The sequence below is a fragment of the Pyrus communis genome, chromosome 13 (genome assembly GCF_963583255.1).
Source record: "Pyrus communis chromosome 13, drPyrComm1.1, whole genome shotgun sequence".
Lineage (NCBI taxonomy): Eukaryota > Viridiplantae > Streptophyta > Magnoliopsida > Rosales > Rosaceae > Pyrus > Pyrus communis.
In genome coordinates, this window is record NC_084815.1 from 14,926,576 (window position 1) to 14,940,936 (window position 14,361).

The following is a 14,361-nucleotide window of genomic DNA, read 5'->3' on the forward strand; positions in this document are numbered from 1 at the left end:
TTTTTTTTTTTTTCTTTGTGCAATTTAGCATTCCTTTAGCCACCATCGTGCAATTTACCAACGACGGGACCCTGCCTCCAACCATATATTCATTTCACCAGCCACAAATAATATATGTGTATTAATTAGTGATAAATTGGTTTCAGATTCACAGATTAGTCAAATGAACAGCTTCATTAGCTTATGATCACTGTTACTTTCTAGGAGGTGATTAACACCTAAAAGTACATAATTCGGCTGTAAAAAGTTTAAATTAAACTCAATGGAACGCATAATTAAGTTCCGAAGACAAAAACTAGAGAAAAAAATACTTGAAATCTCATTTGGTTTCTGCATTTTCTCTAGAACCTAACAAATGACAGTACAAATCAAAACTTGAAACCGTTTTCTTTTGCTGTTAAATCAATCACATTTACTCGAAATATTCTAACTATACATGAACATCTTTTTTTCTTTTATTTTATTTTTTAGTCAAACGAGCGTTAAAGAGCTTCAAAGCTCTAGATGGAAAGTAGGGAGAAAGATTGTAAGAAGATTTACCTCTGGGTGTGGCTGGTGGGATTGCTGAGTCAACTCGGATGCCCTAACTCGGCGAGAAGAAAACAGTCTCAGACCCGAAGGGAGAGAAAATGTATAAACAAATGCAATTTGAGCGATGTTTCCTCAGTTCCCACATGCAAAGTGGTGGTGCAAAGGCAACACTCATCTCCACTACTGTGGTAGAAGGCCATTTGCGAAAAAGCTCATTCAATTTCATGTTTTCTTCCTTTTCTTTTACATTTTTGTTTACTTTCTACGTAAAAGTTTGCACGAAAGCCATTCATGATAAATGTGTATCAACAACATGATTAGTTCTAAACACTTAAGGATTACTCGTGGCAGTGATCAGTCGTCTAGTGCTAAGAATGTGTAAATAACATCACCCCTTTCATTTCATTTTTTGTGTACATCTAGTCATTCCCCAAACTCAAATTAGGTCATATGTAGCTCTCAATGGTTATATGAAGATCAATGGAATGGCAGATACGGTATTGGTTGATTAGAAATTACGCAGAAATTGGAAATCCAGGTTCCATAGCACAAACTCTAGGCGTGCTTGCCAGTTGCCACAATCTGCCACGAGCGTGAATGACTTTCAACCGTTGATGCAAATAGAGCCTGCAACATCAACAGTTCAACGTCGTCCACGGACAGGGCAACTGTCACTGACATTTCTAACAACTGTGATCGGTAAACACATCCTACACACGAACGCAAATTGAACCATCAAACTTAAGGGCGAAGAATATAACGATCAGACACCGCGTTGAATCGAACCACGACAACCAGTGTATTGAAATATATAACTCAAAAGTTTGAACAATTTAAGGTCAATGTAAGTGGCAATGAAGGAAAAGTACAAAGAATGGCAGACAGATCGACCACGAAAAAAGAAAAAAAAACTCGATATCCGCTGCTGAGTTTACAAATACTAAAGAAAAGAAGAAGAAAACAAAAAAACAAAAAAAAAAAAAAAAAGAGATACAAAAATTATAAACATATAAAACAGAATCAATCCTTGAGGAGAGTCTCCATGGCTTCAAAGAAAAGAGGTGCTATCTCCGGGCTTGGAGTCTTGATTGCAATCTTGACCCCGGGGTTATTCACGACAGTGGTGAGTTCAATCAAGAATGGTATTCCTCGAGGGATTTTTGCTGAGAAATAGAACACGTCCTGGTTGGCATGTTTGCGCTTCGCAATGAAGAACATGTTTGTAGCAGCCAGGCGGTCCAGAGTCGCTTCAACATTGCTCACCACAATGCCAGGTAAGTCCTTTGTAATCTCATTTGTGTCCGGAAGAGACCTCCATGTCTGCAATGGGGATAAGCATCGGAGTTTAAGTGCTACAATCAATAAGTTCCAGACTATACTGCTTTTCCGAAAACATTTACCCCCGTTTTAACTTCTCTACCACAACTTTTGTGTTTTAAAATTCCCACTTTAATCAACAGCCTACTTTTTGACCCACTTCATCTTCATTCCATCATATTCCTCTCGAGCTTTTTAACTGAAAGGAAATACGGCAACAAGGCACAAGAGCAAAGCATTGCTCTAGTAATGGCCCTAATGGGATGTTAGGTGTCCATTGTTGTCGTATTCTATCATCTCCCAACCTTAGCTCCCTTCCGTGTCTAACTAAACGACGTCATTGCTTAAATATACACTAGAATAATAGTCAACAAACTTTAAAAAGCCAACACATATTTTCAGCTTGATATGGGTCCTATATCTAGAGCCAGTTTGGGATTGTTGCGCTTTTAAATAAAAACTGCTTATGATGAGTTTTATGAATAATCAGTTGTAAAATAAAACAGTTGAGCGTTTAATAAACTCTATTTTTATAAGTGTTATATAAAAAGCATTGTAAAAGTGTTTGGTAAATTTTAATGTAATAGTTTGATATAATTGTATATAATGACAAAAACATGGACATGGTAGTGAGGGTGGTGGCGATGACAGCTGTGGCAAGGGCAGTGGTGGTGCCAAAATAGTGAGTGTGGTGGCTGGGTTGTAGAGGTAACAATGGTGGCAAGGGCGGTGGCAGCTGCGGCTGTGGCGGTATTGGGGGTAGTGGTGCCAATTGTGGTGATGGTGGCGGTGGTAGCAACGATGGCAGTGATGGTGGTGGCAATGGTGGTGGTGGCAATGGTGGTGGTGGCAGCGGTTGTGATGGAGGTGGTGGCGGTTGTGGTTATGGTGGTGGTGGTGGTAGCAATGATGGCAGTGGTGGTGTAAGGTTAGTGTTTGTAGTGGTAGGTGGTGGCAGTCACTTTGCTCTCCCAGGAATTAAATGAGTGTAGAAGGTTAAACAATGTCATTTTTAAAATCTAATGAAGGTATTATAGGAATTGAAGATATTCATTAAATGCTCAACTCCACTTTTTATTAAAGCAGGCCACTGCTTTTAAAATAAGCAGCAGTTCACCAAACACTTTTATATTGCTTAACTTTTAAGTGTAGTTTTTGATGAAAAAAAGCAATACCAAACGGGGCCCTAGTAGGACGTGTCGTGAAGTTCAAACATTGATGACGGAAACCACCCTACCCTAAAAGTTGAAAGGAAGCAGAAGGTGCATGATGATTTTACCTCAAGAAAATTTGCACGCTCCATTCTTCCATCATCAGTAAAGAAGATGTGCAATGGGATTTTATCGTTAAAGTACCAGACTGGTTGTTGATTGTTTTTCACAGCAACCTGCAATAGTGAGCTTGGAGGACCTTGAGACATATTCTGGAACGTAACCATAGGCAAGAGAGTCCCCGCTGATGTCCCAGGTTGCAATTGTGGAACCTAATAGGCATTAAGGTATTTTGTTACAAATTTTATTTGGCAAGAAATCTCACTCAACTTACTTGTTTAATAAGTACCTGAAGGGGTCCAGCAGCTGCAAGACCAAATGTATTTTTGTTGAACTGAATCATGAACCCATCTAGCGGAACCTGTGTGTTGTTCTCGAACAATAAACTGTAAAATATTTGTCCTTCCCTATGTGTCAACTGAGCACTGATTTGTAACCCTTGACCGGTTGACGATGGCAGAACGACAGGCAACGGAGGTCTGCAATCAAGGTCAGAAAATTAAGTTATTTTGATACTTTACGTTGGACAATGACTATTTGTGGCATTTAAATTAAACCACTGGATCGCTTTATCAAACAGTTCATATGCAGTTTTTTATTTTGGACAAAAGCTCATAGCTAATTTTCACACAAATTGGAAAAAATATCACCCACAGCCATCAGAGTCGGTCCACTCCACATGACAAGGAATCTATCACATAAATAAGATCACTATGCAACTTCAATTATACTTACCCAGCAGGAGAAGCAGGGTGATCCACAGGGACAATAGCACTGTTTTCCAGGCCCATAAGGTCACCAAGCAAGTCTGGTACTGGAGCAGCAGGTGCAGGGGCAGGCGCACGTGCAGGCGAAACTGGTGTAGGTTGTCTAGCTGCAGCATATGGAACACCTGAACTAGTTGCGGTTGGGGATGCAGAGCTATCAGCAACATGAGCAGGTGATTCAGAATTTCCTGTTTCACTACCATAGTCCTCATCTTCAGTTCTTTGCGCTGTGGCCTTCACACGGGTAACAAATGCTTCTGGAGGCTTGTGATACACAGAGGATAACGTAGCAATGTTAGCAAGAAGCTCATCAAGAAGAGATGGATCAATCAGGTTTGAATCGTCGCTGATCACTGGCTTCTCAGCTAACACCACATCCTTGGCTGCCTGTGAAATAAGAAGTGTGCCCATGAGCTCAAAACTACAACCCTAACAGGATATGTTATTCTAAATTGTCAAACTATGGTTTTGCAAAGTGTTCACAGCAGGCCAATTGTACTTAAGTGGCATACGCATGAGCACAATAATGGTAACCGGTAGAAATCTTCACCCAAAATAGATTTCAAACCCAAACTGTCCCCCCGAAGAAAATGAAAATGGAAAATCAAATTTGTGGTTGTACATGTAAAAGAAAAGGGGCATGTATTAACTATTGGATGGACAAAGAAATAAAATACTATATATCAACTAAGAGAGGGGAAAAAATAAGATAGGTTATTATAATGAGAAAGAACTGAAACTCGTTTTGGCCAAACCCACCTCTGGGTCAGTTGATAAAAGACGCCAATATATGTAGGCCCGATCTCGCAAATCAGGATTGTCTGTTTCCACAGTAGCATTATTTAAAACAACCTGCAAATATGGATCTACAAAGTGAGAACTTTACTTGGATAATATCTAGAAAATACAACTATGGCCCAAGTATGCAAGGAAATACTTCAAAAGGAGAACAAACATATAACCTTATGCATTCTCATTCATAGTAAAAAAGAGTGTCGCCTCTTAGATGCTACATTATATTAGAACAATGGCTGCTCTAATAAGGGTACTATGCATTCTAATATGGCATTTATGGTGAATGACAGGAAAAAGAAGCTAGAGAGGATAACCATGCATGAATAATACAAAAGTAGAACCTGTATCATCTGCTGTGGTCCTTCAGTCGGCTTCTTAAGAAAGAGTTTGACAGTTGCAGTCAGCAATTGCAATTGGACATGTGCAGGCTCTTCAGGGAAACTTTCCAGAAAACTTTCAAGTAGCTCATCAGCATTGTCAATTCGTTCCGCATATTCACCAATTATCCAGATCATTGATGCCTGTTGGGGGAGAGAGGGAGAAAGAACACGAGCATGGAAACACGAAGTAAAAATCAGAAGGCTTAAGCAGTGAAATATTTAATAGCAATACAAAAAGAAAAAACATAAATCTTAAGCTGGGGATCTATATTTTAACAGGAAGATAAACATAAGTACCTTGGCTTCTGGTTCATCTAAAGTGTCAAGGCTTTCGCACAGAGTGGCAATAATGGACTCATAGCTGTCATCAAGATAGCAATCAATTACAAAGTTTGTAAGGGAAGAAGCCTTCGTCATCTCAATTTAAAATTAAAAATGAAAACCCATAACTTACGTATTTGGATATCTTCTAAATATATCTTTGATGACAATAATGGCCTCTTGAACTACATAATTTACTTTGATCTTAATAAGCTCCAGTAAAACAGTAATGCACCGCTCTGCTGCTCTTTCTAATTTGATTGCACAGCGACCAATGGCGCGGACAGCTTTTCGGACAAAATCCACATCTACTTCTGTAGCATACTCTTTAAACTCCAACAAAACCTGCAGAAATGTTGGAGCAAGCACGATTTTAACTCCCCTTTGAGACTGACAACTTTCAACCAATTAAGTCTATTATAAAATAGTAGCTCCTGGCAAGATTTGTATACCTGGTCTATATTACGGTCTGAAGCAAGCTTGATCATGATTTCTAACTTTTCCATCTTTACATAAATTGGATCATTGTACTTGCAGAAGAACACCTACAAAGAGTCGAGAGTTATGTGCACCTGCCTTACTTACAATCTGGCTACATAGTGGATAACAAGTCTCAACTCCTTGTTATATTGGATCAAACAGTAAGATTCTACACCGATACTAATTTTTATTTACCTTAATTTCATGAGCAAGGATTGTGGGTCGTCTTTGTACTATAAGGTTGATGTTTCTCAAAGCAACATATTGTATCTCAGGCTCAGCAGATAACAATGTCACGAGTGGAGGAGCCATCTTTTTGCAAAGATTTCTAACAACATCAGTACTAGTTATAAGTTCCATTTGTTGGAGGATCATCTGCAAGTAAAGAGGTAAAAAGACAAAACAATTACTGAAGTAACCAAATGATGATAATTGAAGGCATAATGATTCAGAACATTAGAAAATGAAATCCACACCTTAACAGCTGAAAGTACAACCGCACAGTTCGCGTGTTGTAATCGTGGTGTAACTCGCTCTACTATATTTTCAGCTTCACGAGCATCTGCTGCCTTGTATTTAGAAAGAGCGTCCAATATGAAAACTTGACCCCACCTGAACACTTATCATAATCAAGTTAGATAAACAAATGAAATGGATTTTAACAAAAAGATAGCATGATATAACTGCATGAATATTATTCAGTACATAAAAATAATTGAGTAAGCACTACTAAAAGTACACATACTCTGTGCATTCATTTAAGGCAGTTAGGAGCTTTGACAAAGTGTGACTAGTGATCTCAAAGATGGGTCTATTACTATTCTCTTGAATTTCGGCTAGAGCAGCCACAGCATTGGCTACAACCATAGGATTATTATCAGAAATCAAATCCTTGAGAGATTCCAGAAAACCCCTATCCTCAACTAACTCTGCATTTATGTCATAAAGTTTGGCCACACATATGGCTGCTGTCTTCCGAACATAAGGATCATCATCCTGTCATGAAGTAAAGAAAACTAAGAAACAGATAACAAGATGCAAGCCAAGCCACACAAACTACTTTACAACATGTTCAAAAGTAACCATTGCAAGCTGCAAATTATTAACAAACTTAAGACTAAGTTTTGACAAGAAAGCATGTGCAAAAAATGTATAAGCACTAAAAATCAACCTTAAGACACCTCTGAAGGGGATCGCATAGGTATTCTGTAATTTTATCAACACGAATGCAACCCATTGTCCGGACGGCTAAAGCACGAATCAAAGGATTTGGGTCCTGTGAATCCTGCATAATTGATCATGCAACACAAGCCAATTAGAACAAAGAATTATTTGAAAAATGCTTAATTCAATTTTTTTCTTGACATAAGCAGGAATTAACCTCCTTTCAAAAAAGAAAAAGGAAAAAAAAATGAAAGAGATGATGTTATTGAACATTATATTTGGAACATCACATTGGCTATCGTGAAGGCGCCATAAGACCAATTTGGCTATCCTGAACATCATATTTGGAACATCACCTACTCCATTATAAAGACAGACAATTAACTGAAGCAGATGGAGTACTGAAGAAAGAGATGATGTTATAGACTTGGAATTTAAATATCATGTGGAAAATTCCATTTCTACTAGCTTTAGCATGATAAAGTTCTCTTCATTACAATACTTATCTGTTTGAATTATTATATACACCCTTGAACATTGCAATTTCAGCATCTATCACATATTCTTTGCCCGTTAACTTATAATCAAATGGCTATAGTCCGCCTATCTTATCTTTTCTTCTAAAGCATACAAGTCATCTGTAAAAATGTCTGAATTGACCTGATCTGATTACATGCGAGTGTGTGGTACTCGAAAACTATGAGAAGATATGAATTTGAAAATCAACATATCAACCAACATATTGGATGGGCAACAGATTCTGACATCAAGATGCGTGAACTGTATAAAACTGAAGGTTCCATTGCAGTTTTACCTTGACAAATGTATTCACCGCAAGTATAGCTAGGTCAGGCTGGCTTTTAGCATAATTTATCAGATACAAATAGACTAGCTTCTTCAGCTCCAAGTTTTCTGTTTGCATGCAATTTACTACATCTGTGAAAAGTGATGAAACATCCTTCCCAACAGTCATTGCCGCGATCACCTTCTTGACGGCATCTTTTCTCTTATCCTGTACCACCCATATAAGACGATTATTTTCTCAGTCTCCACCAAAGTACACAAGAAACATAATTCGGAACTGAAAAAAAGGCCCAATATTAAAAAAAATCAAATTTAATGGTGCAAACGAGGGTATTGTGATGGGAATCAAACAAATCACAGGAATGAACTTATAAGCTATGCCGATATCAGAAATGTAAAATTATCATGTAAAACTACAATTGACTGCACTTTGAGCAATAAAAAAATGCTGCGATTCGTTACTACCAAATACGAAAAAGGAATTGCATTCGAATTCTACTCACTCGAGAAGAAAACAAAAACAAAAGAGCAGATTTTCCTTTACGCTTTCGTTTTCGTTTCCGTTTCCATTTCCATTAATTTTGCCAGCACCAAACAGAACACAAAGCTCACTACAAGTGAAATACACATATTCCGTATCGGATCCGCACAATTCCAAAACCCCGGGGTGACACTGACAAGTATGAAGAAATCGAACACCAATTTAAGCAAAAACTCGAATTGTAAACCAACAGATCTGCTCGAACCAATCCCCGATTGGCAACAAAACACCGTAACGAAGAACCGAAACCCTAATAGAAGTAGATCACAGATCAATTTGAACATACAAATATGAGTGTAGAGAGAGAAAGAGGAGAGAGCGAGAGATGACCTTGTATTGTGAATTGAGCTCCTCTTTGAGCTCAGGGATTTCGCCCTTCTTGGTGGTGGAGAAGTACTTGGAGTCGTGGCCGCTCATCTCTTTGCTCCGGAGCCTTCTCCTCTCTCTCTCTCTCTGTACAACTGATTGCGTCAAACCAAAATGCTTCGTCTAAAGAGAGACGACGACAGTAGAAGAACAACAAAATAAAACCGATGAGAAATGACTTGTGTTAAACCCGACCCGGTGGAGGATACAACAAACCGGTACGGTATTTTTTATTACACGATTATATTCTTCTCAAAACTATTTTAGGCTCGTTTGAATTGTTTTAAAATGATTGAAAATATTTTTATTGAAAATGTTTTTAAAATTAATTCTTGATATAATGCAATTGGTGGGTGTAAATTGTTAAAAGAAAATATTTAAAGAAAGATGATGTTTTTAGTTGCAAAGTCAAGCAGAACCACTCTTCGCCCTGGAAAGAGATTTTGAATAATAGGCATGTTATTAACAGAGGAATTAAATGGGTTGTAGGTAATGGTGGGGATATCCTTTTTTGGACCCATCATTAGGTTTTTCCTTATCCATTGTTCCAGCTAATTCCTAAAAATCAACAACAAAACATAAATTGAGACACTAAAGTGAGTGAGTTTATTGATAATAAAAGTTGGGATAGAGTTCGTCTTTCCTAAGTGTTGGACTTGGATGTCGTGAGGAAAATTTGTATGGTGCCTATTTCCCTTCAAAATAAAAGTGACAATTTCGTATGGGAACACTCCTCTACTAGTGAGTTCTCAATCAAGTTAGCGACTTGGATTCAGAGTAATAATAATCAAGAAGTTAAAAGGTAGAAGCTCCTTAAGAAGATAAGGAAGTTAATGATACCTCCAAAGGTAAAAAAAATTTCATGGCTTTTTACTCATGAAAAGCTTCATACTAGGATGAGATTGAGTAAATTTATTCAAAATATTCACAAATTGTGCCCTATGTGTGGCAATGAGGATGAGACTCAAAATCATCTTTTTCTTAATTGCGAGCATGCTAAAGAAATGTAGAACCTCTCTCCGGTAAGTCCTTGGAAGAATAATTTGACTCAGTTTAATAATGTGTTAGATTGTATGGAACTAATTGACAATGTTGAATGCAATGATTTGAGTGATCTTAGTAAAGCTATTTTGAATTGTTGGCAAATATGGAATGATAGAAATAATAAGTTTTTAGAAGTATAATTCCTAATCAGGCTAGGAGTATCTCCACTGCCGCAAGTGTAGGCTTATCATTTTTTAAGGTTAATTGTAAGACGATCTCTAGGGGTGATCCTTGCCACCAACACCCCATTTGTTGGCGTCCTCCTCCCCATGGCTATGTGAAATTAAACTTTGATGGGTCGGTTAGTTTGGATTGCTCTGCAGTTGTTTTTGTTTTTAGAAATAAGGAGTGGCAACCTGTTGGTGTGGGGGCATTGAACCTTGATGGCGCCACCATTTCGGTTGTGGAGGCTCTTGCTTTAAAGGAAGGGCTTTTGTTTGCTAGGCGCAAAGGTGTGAAGAAGTTGATGGTGGAAGGGGATTCTAAGCTTGTCATCTAGGTGGTGCAAGATGTTTGGATGCCCCCTTTGCATCTTAAACCTATCATAGAGGACATCAAATGGTTGGCTTCTGAATTTCAGCATATTAGTTGGAAGCATATTTATAGGGAGGCTAATTTTGTGGCGGACGCATTAGCTCACGTGAGCCTCACTGTTGCCAACCCACATTTTTGGGATTTTTGTCTTCCAACTTCGGCTATGGAGGCTTTTAATTTTGATTGTATGGGAAACAATTGTATTAGAGGTTTTAAGCTTTAATAAATTTCTTCTTCATCAAAAAAAGATATAATGCAATTGAATTTAAAAAAAAAACACTTTAAGTGTTTTATGCAAAAAACACTTTAAGTTCTTTTTAAACTCAAAAACATGTTTTCTAAAAGCGTTTTCAATCATTTTAAGTACTTCCAAACAATCATTAATAACCGTGACAAGGAGATTCAAAATCTATTGCAAAAGGGACCAGTTTACTTTCACTTTACAAGAGATTACAATTATTGCATCCAATCTCACCTAATAAAGGTGTTTAAGAGAGATGCAAATTTTAGATGTAAAAATTATATTTACATCTCATTTTACTCGAAGACATAAATTGATGTAAACTTAAAATCTTATTTATTTTTTTCTCTTTGATCAGCGGAATCCACCTTCTAAAAGTATAAAAACAATATAAATACACATATTTATTTACATGTTTAGACAAAGATTGATAGTTTACATTCCATTATTATAGAGCTTTAGGCAAAGAACAAATGTAAACGTGCTCACTTCAAGGTAATTTGCATCTCTCATTACTGATGCTCTAAGTCAAAAGAATGTAGCTCAAGCCTTAGACTATCTCCAACACAGGTGGGGAAAAAAAATTAGAATTTAAGCCCATTTCTTCTCTAAGTGGTGTATTTTGGGGTGGGAAAAACAAGCTTTTGGGATTTGGGTGGGTAATTGGGTCTAGTATACACCCCGGGTGGATAAGGTTTTTGGAAGCAAACCTATGTAGTATAAGAGATCCGTAACTCCCTTAAATTATTTACATAATGGTTCCTGCTTCCTACACATAGTTAGCATGTATCTTCCGGGAAGTTCGCTTCTGGCGACTAGCTTCTACCGCTAGCACTTGGACTTGGAAGCAAGCTACAACTACCTTGAATCAATCAATGAATGAATGAAAAGAAACCGCTTACGGTTCGATGACCCGTTGGTCAAATTCGTTGTTATGATGTTCCAGTTTCCTTTCCTGTTTTGTTTGGGAGGGGGGGACAACAGAGCCTTCGCGTAAGTTTCACTGACGCGGGTTGATTCAGTGTGGTGTAACATATGGTTGGAGAAAACTATGCATATGTGATTTCATGACTGCTGCCATCCATAGGCTGTCAAGCCTCATGGTTATGATCTAGTGAGGCGCTCCCATCTATAGGCCTTTCCAACGGTCATATTGTTGTGCAACCCAGATTTTTTACATCGAATTGTTTGTAAAAAAATAAGAAAGATGATATAAAACTAAATCCAAAATTGTTTAAAAAAATTATTAGAGAAATAAAAATATTTAACAAATTATAAAATTCGAAGTGAGAATTATAAGTCATTTATCCTTGGAAGAAAAACTTGACTAACCTCATACGTATAGATGAATAGTTGAAAATACTAGGCTAATTTTGGGTTTCCACCCCTTGAGTTGGGGAGATTTGTTTAATTTTTTTTGTTTTTTTGGAGGAAGATAGAAGATTAATTTAAAGAGAAACCTTAGAGACACCCAAGGCCTTGAGAATCATACAAGAGAGCGTTTTTTGCTTGGGTAACACACCTATCCCAAATATATAAATTAGAACAATTATGCCCAAGAGAAGTTTTGGCATCCCTTGTGAAGTTTGTTTTCCTGTAGACATGATTCCATTCTACTAACTCGAATGATGAGGCAAGCCATTTAATGTCGTCAACGATGGACCTAATTCTCTATGGTACTGCACACTTTTTAGAATTGCATCAATGACAACCTTTGAGTCCCCTTCTACCACAATTTTCCTGATTTGACGTTGTTTGGCCAAAGCCAAGGCATCCCGAAGAGCCTGAGCTTCAACCACAGTGATAGCATTTGGTCCAAGATGTCGAGCACCTGAGAGAGAAGGTTGTTTCCGATGAATCTGATTATAAAACCCACAGCAGCAAAAGTGCCCTCCACTGACCCATCAAAATTGAGCTTATAAAAGCCTTATGCAGGTGCTTTCCAACTAATGGTGTTGCTTGAAATCTTAGTCTTCCTTGGTTTCTGTTTCAAATTAGCCTTCAAGAACTCTTTACCAATTGTAGCCATTGCCATCAGACAGCGAGTTGGATGAGGTTTAATCTGTTTAACAACAAAATTATTTCTCTCATTCCACATTTGCCAACAAAGAATTAGAATTTTATTAAGATCAGAAATGTCATCTTTATCAAAAGCTGACATCCCCATTAACCAATCATTCATATTGCTAATGGAGGAGGGTGGAGACAGGTTATTACAAAGCTTCCAAACTTCTTGAGCATGAGTACAATAAACAAGACAATATAGTTGATCATCCACTGCAATATTGCATAAAAGGCAAAGAGTTTGACCATTATGATGATGCTTACTTAATCTTTTGAAGGTAGACAATCTATTTCTTATAAGCAACCAAGCAAAAAAATTAACTTTATGTGGAATGATAAGTTTCCACACTTTTTTTAATAACTCTTTGAAAAGTTTACTGTGGGTATCATCAATTTGAATCCAAGTAACTAATTTAACTGAGAAATTTTCATCAGCATACGGTCCCCCAGATAAACTCATCCTCCATGTCACTTAAAAAGATAGGGATGGCAAAAATTTTATCAACCACATCATTAGGCAGCAATTGAAGGATTAACTTCTTGTTCCACATTTTATCTACCATCACATCACTAACTTTCAGATTTAAATTTAAAGAGTTTATTAACTGGTCTTGAATGAGAGTGGATAGTGGAAAAGGAAAAAATCAGTTATGGGACCAAAACAAAATGTTTTGACCATTTCCCACAATCAATCTCATTCATTTTTGAATGATAGGTTTATTAGCCAGAATTCCTTTCCATGCCATAGACTGATTTTGTTTACACTTCACATTACAAAGGTTTCATTGATATTTTACCTTCACAATTTTAGCCCACCAATTGTCATTATCTGAAATTATTTTCCAAGCAAGCTTTGCAAGGAAGGCAAGATTAAAATCTTCAGCTTTCTAATACGCATTCCCCCTAAAGTCTTAGGTAAACATACATCTTTCCAAGCCACAGCCATAGGGAGAAATTAGATTTTTTATTCCAAGAAATTTCCTAGCCTCTATTGATGGCTTCAGTAACTTTTGGGAGACATATAAAGCAAGCCATAGTGTGATTGGGTATAAGATTGTTTATGAGAAGTCCAAATTTATTTATAACAATTAAGAGCATCTTCAAAGGTAATGTCAAAGATCCTACGTGGCATATTTTAACAAAAATGAAGCTTAAATGAAAATGGCTTGGTCTAAGTTTATTTTAACAAAAAATCATTCTATAACTTTATTTAATTAAAAAAATAACTTAAATTTTAATGAAAAGGACAAAAGAGCTTAAACTTTAATGAAAAGTACTTAAATTTTAATCAAAAAGAAAAAAAGTTTAATATAATAAAAATAAAATAGAAAAATGTAATAAAAAATTAACGCGCGTGTCAGTCACACATACTATTTTTGAAACTGAACGGAAAGTTGAACACTAATTATTTCTGAAACTAAACACGAGTACTACATTATTTCTGAAACTAAACACGAGTATTACACTATTTCTGAAACTGAACATAAGTACTATTTTTAAAATTTGCCGTCCACTGACTATTTATTAAACTGAAAATGGATCTCTTCATAAAGTCTAACAATCATTCTTCTCTCTCCTCTTTTTGAATTTCTCGGCACTTTCTCACCTTCCAAACACATTTTCTTCTAATTGTCTTCGATTCTCATGAAATTTTCTTTGAATCTTTTTCGATTTCTTAACTTTCTACACCAATTACTTAATTTTCTTCTATTATCCGCACATTTGCAGCTTCCATTTATAA

General features: G+C 36.8%; 1 protein-coding gene across 1 annotated transcript; it reads right to left on the reverse strand.

Annotated features, from left to right (window-relative positions):
* Positions 1-1,306: 1,306 nt before the first annotated feature.
* Positions 1,307-8,829, reverse strand: LOC137713060 (beta-adaptin-like protein B). The gene is made up of 15 exons (XM_068452300.1): positions 8,702-8,829; positions 7,841-8,038; positions 7,034-7,147; positions 6,608-6,858; positions 6,339-6,474; positions 6,058-6,237; positions 5,835-5,927; positions 5,516-5,727; positions 5,359-5,422; positions 5,023-5,202; positions 4,646-4,738; positions 3,855-4,273; positions 3,409-3,598; positions 3,128-3,331; positions 1,307-1,851 (listed from the first exon to the last, which is right to left on the reverse strand). Exons 1-15 carry the CDS (start codon positions 8,786-8,788, stop codon positions 1,552-1,554), a joined length of 2,721 nt encoding a protein of 906 aa, XP_068308401.1. The 5' UTR covers positions 8,789-8,829; the 3' UTR covers positions 1,307-1,551.
* Positions 8,830-14,361: the final 5,532 nt, after the last annotated feature.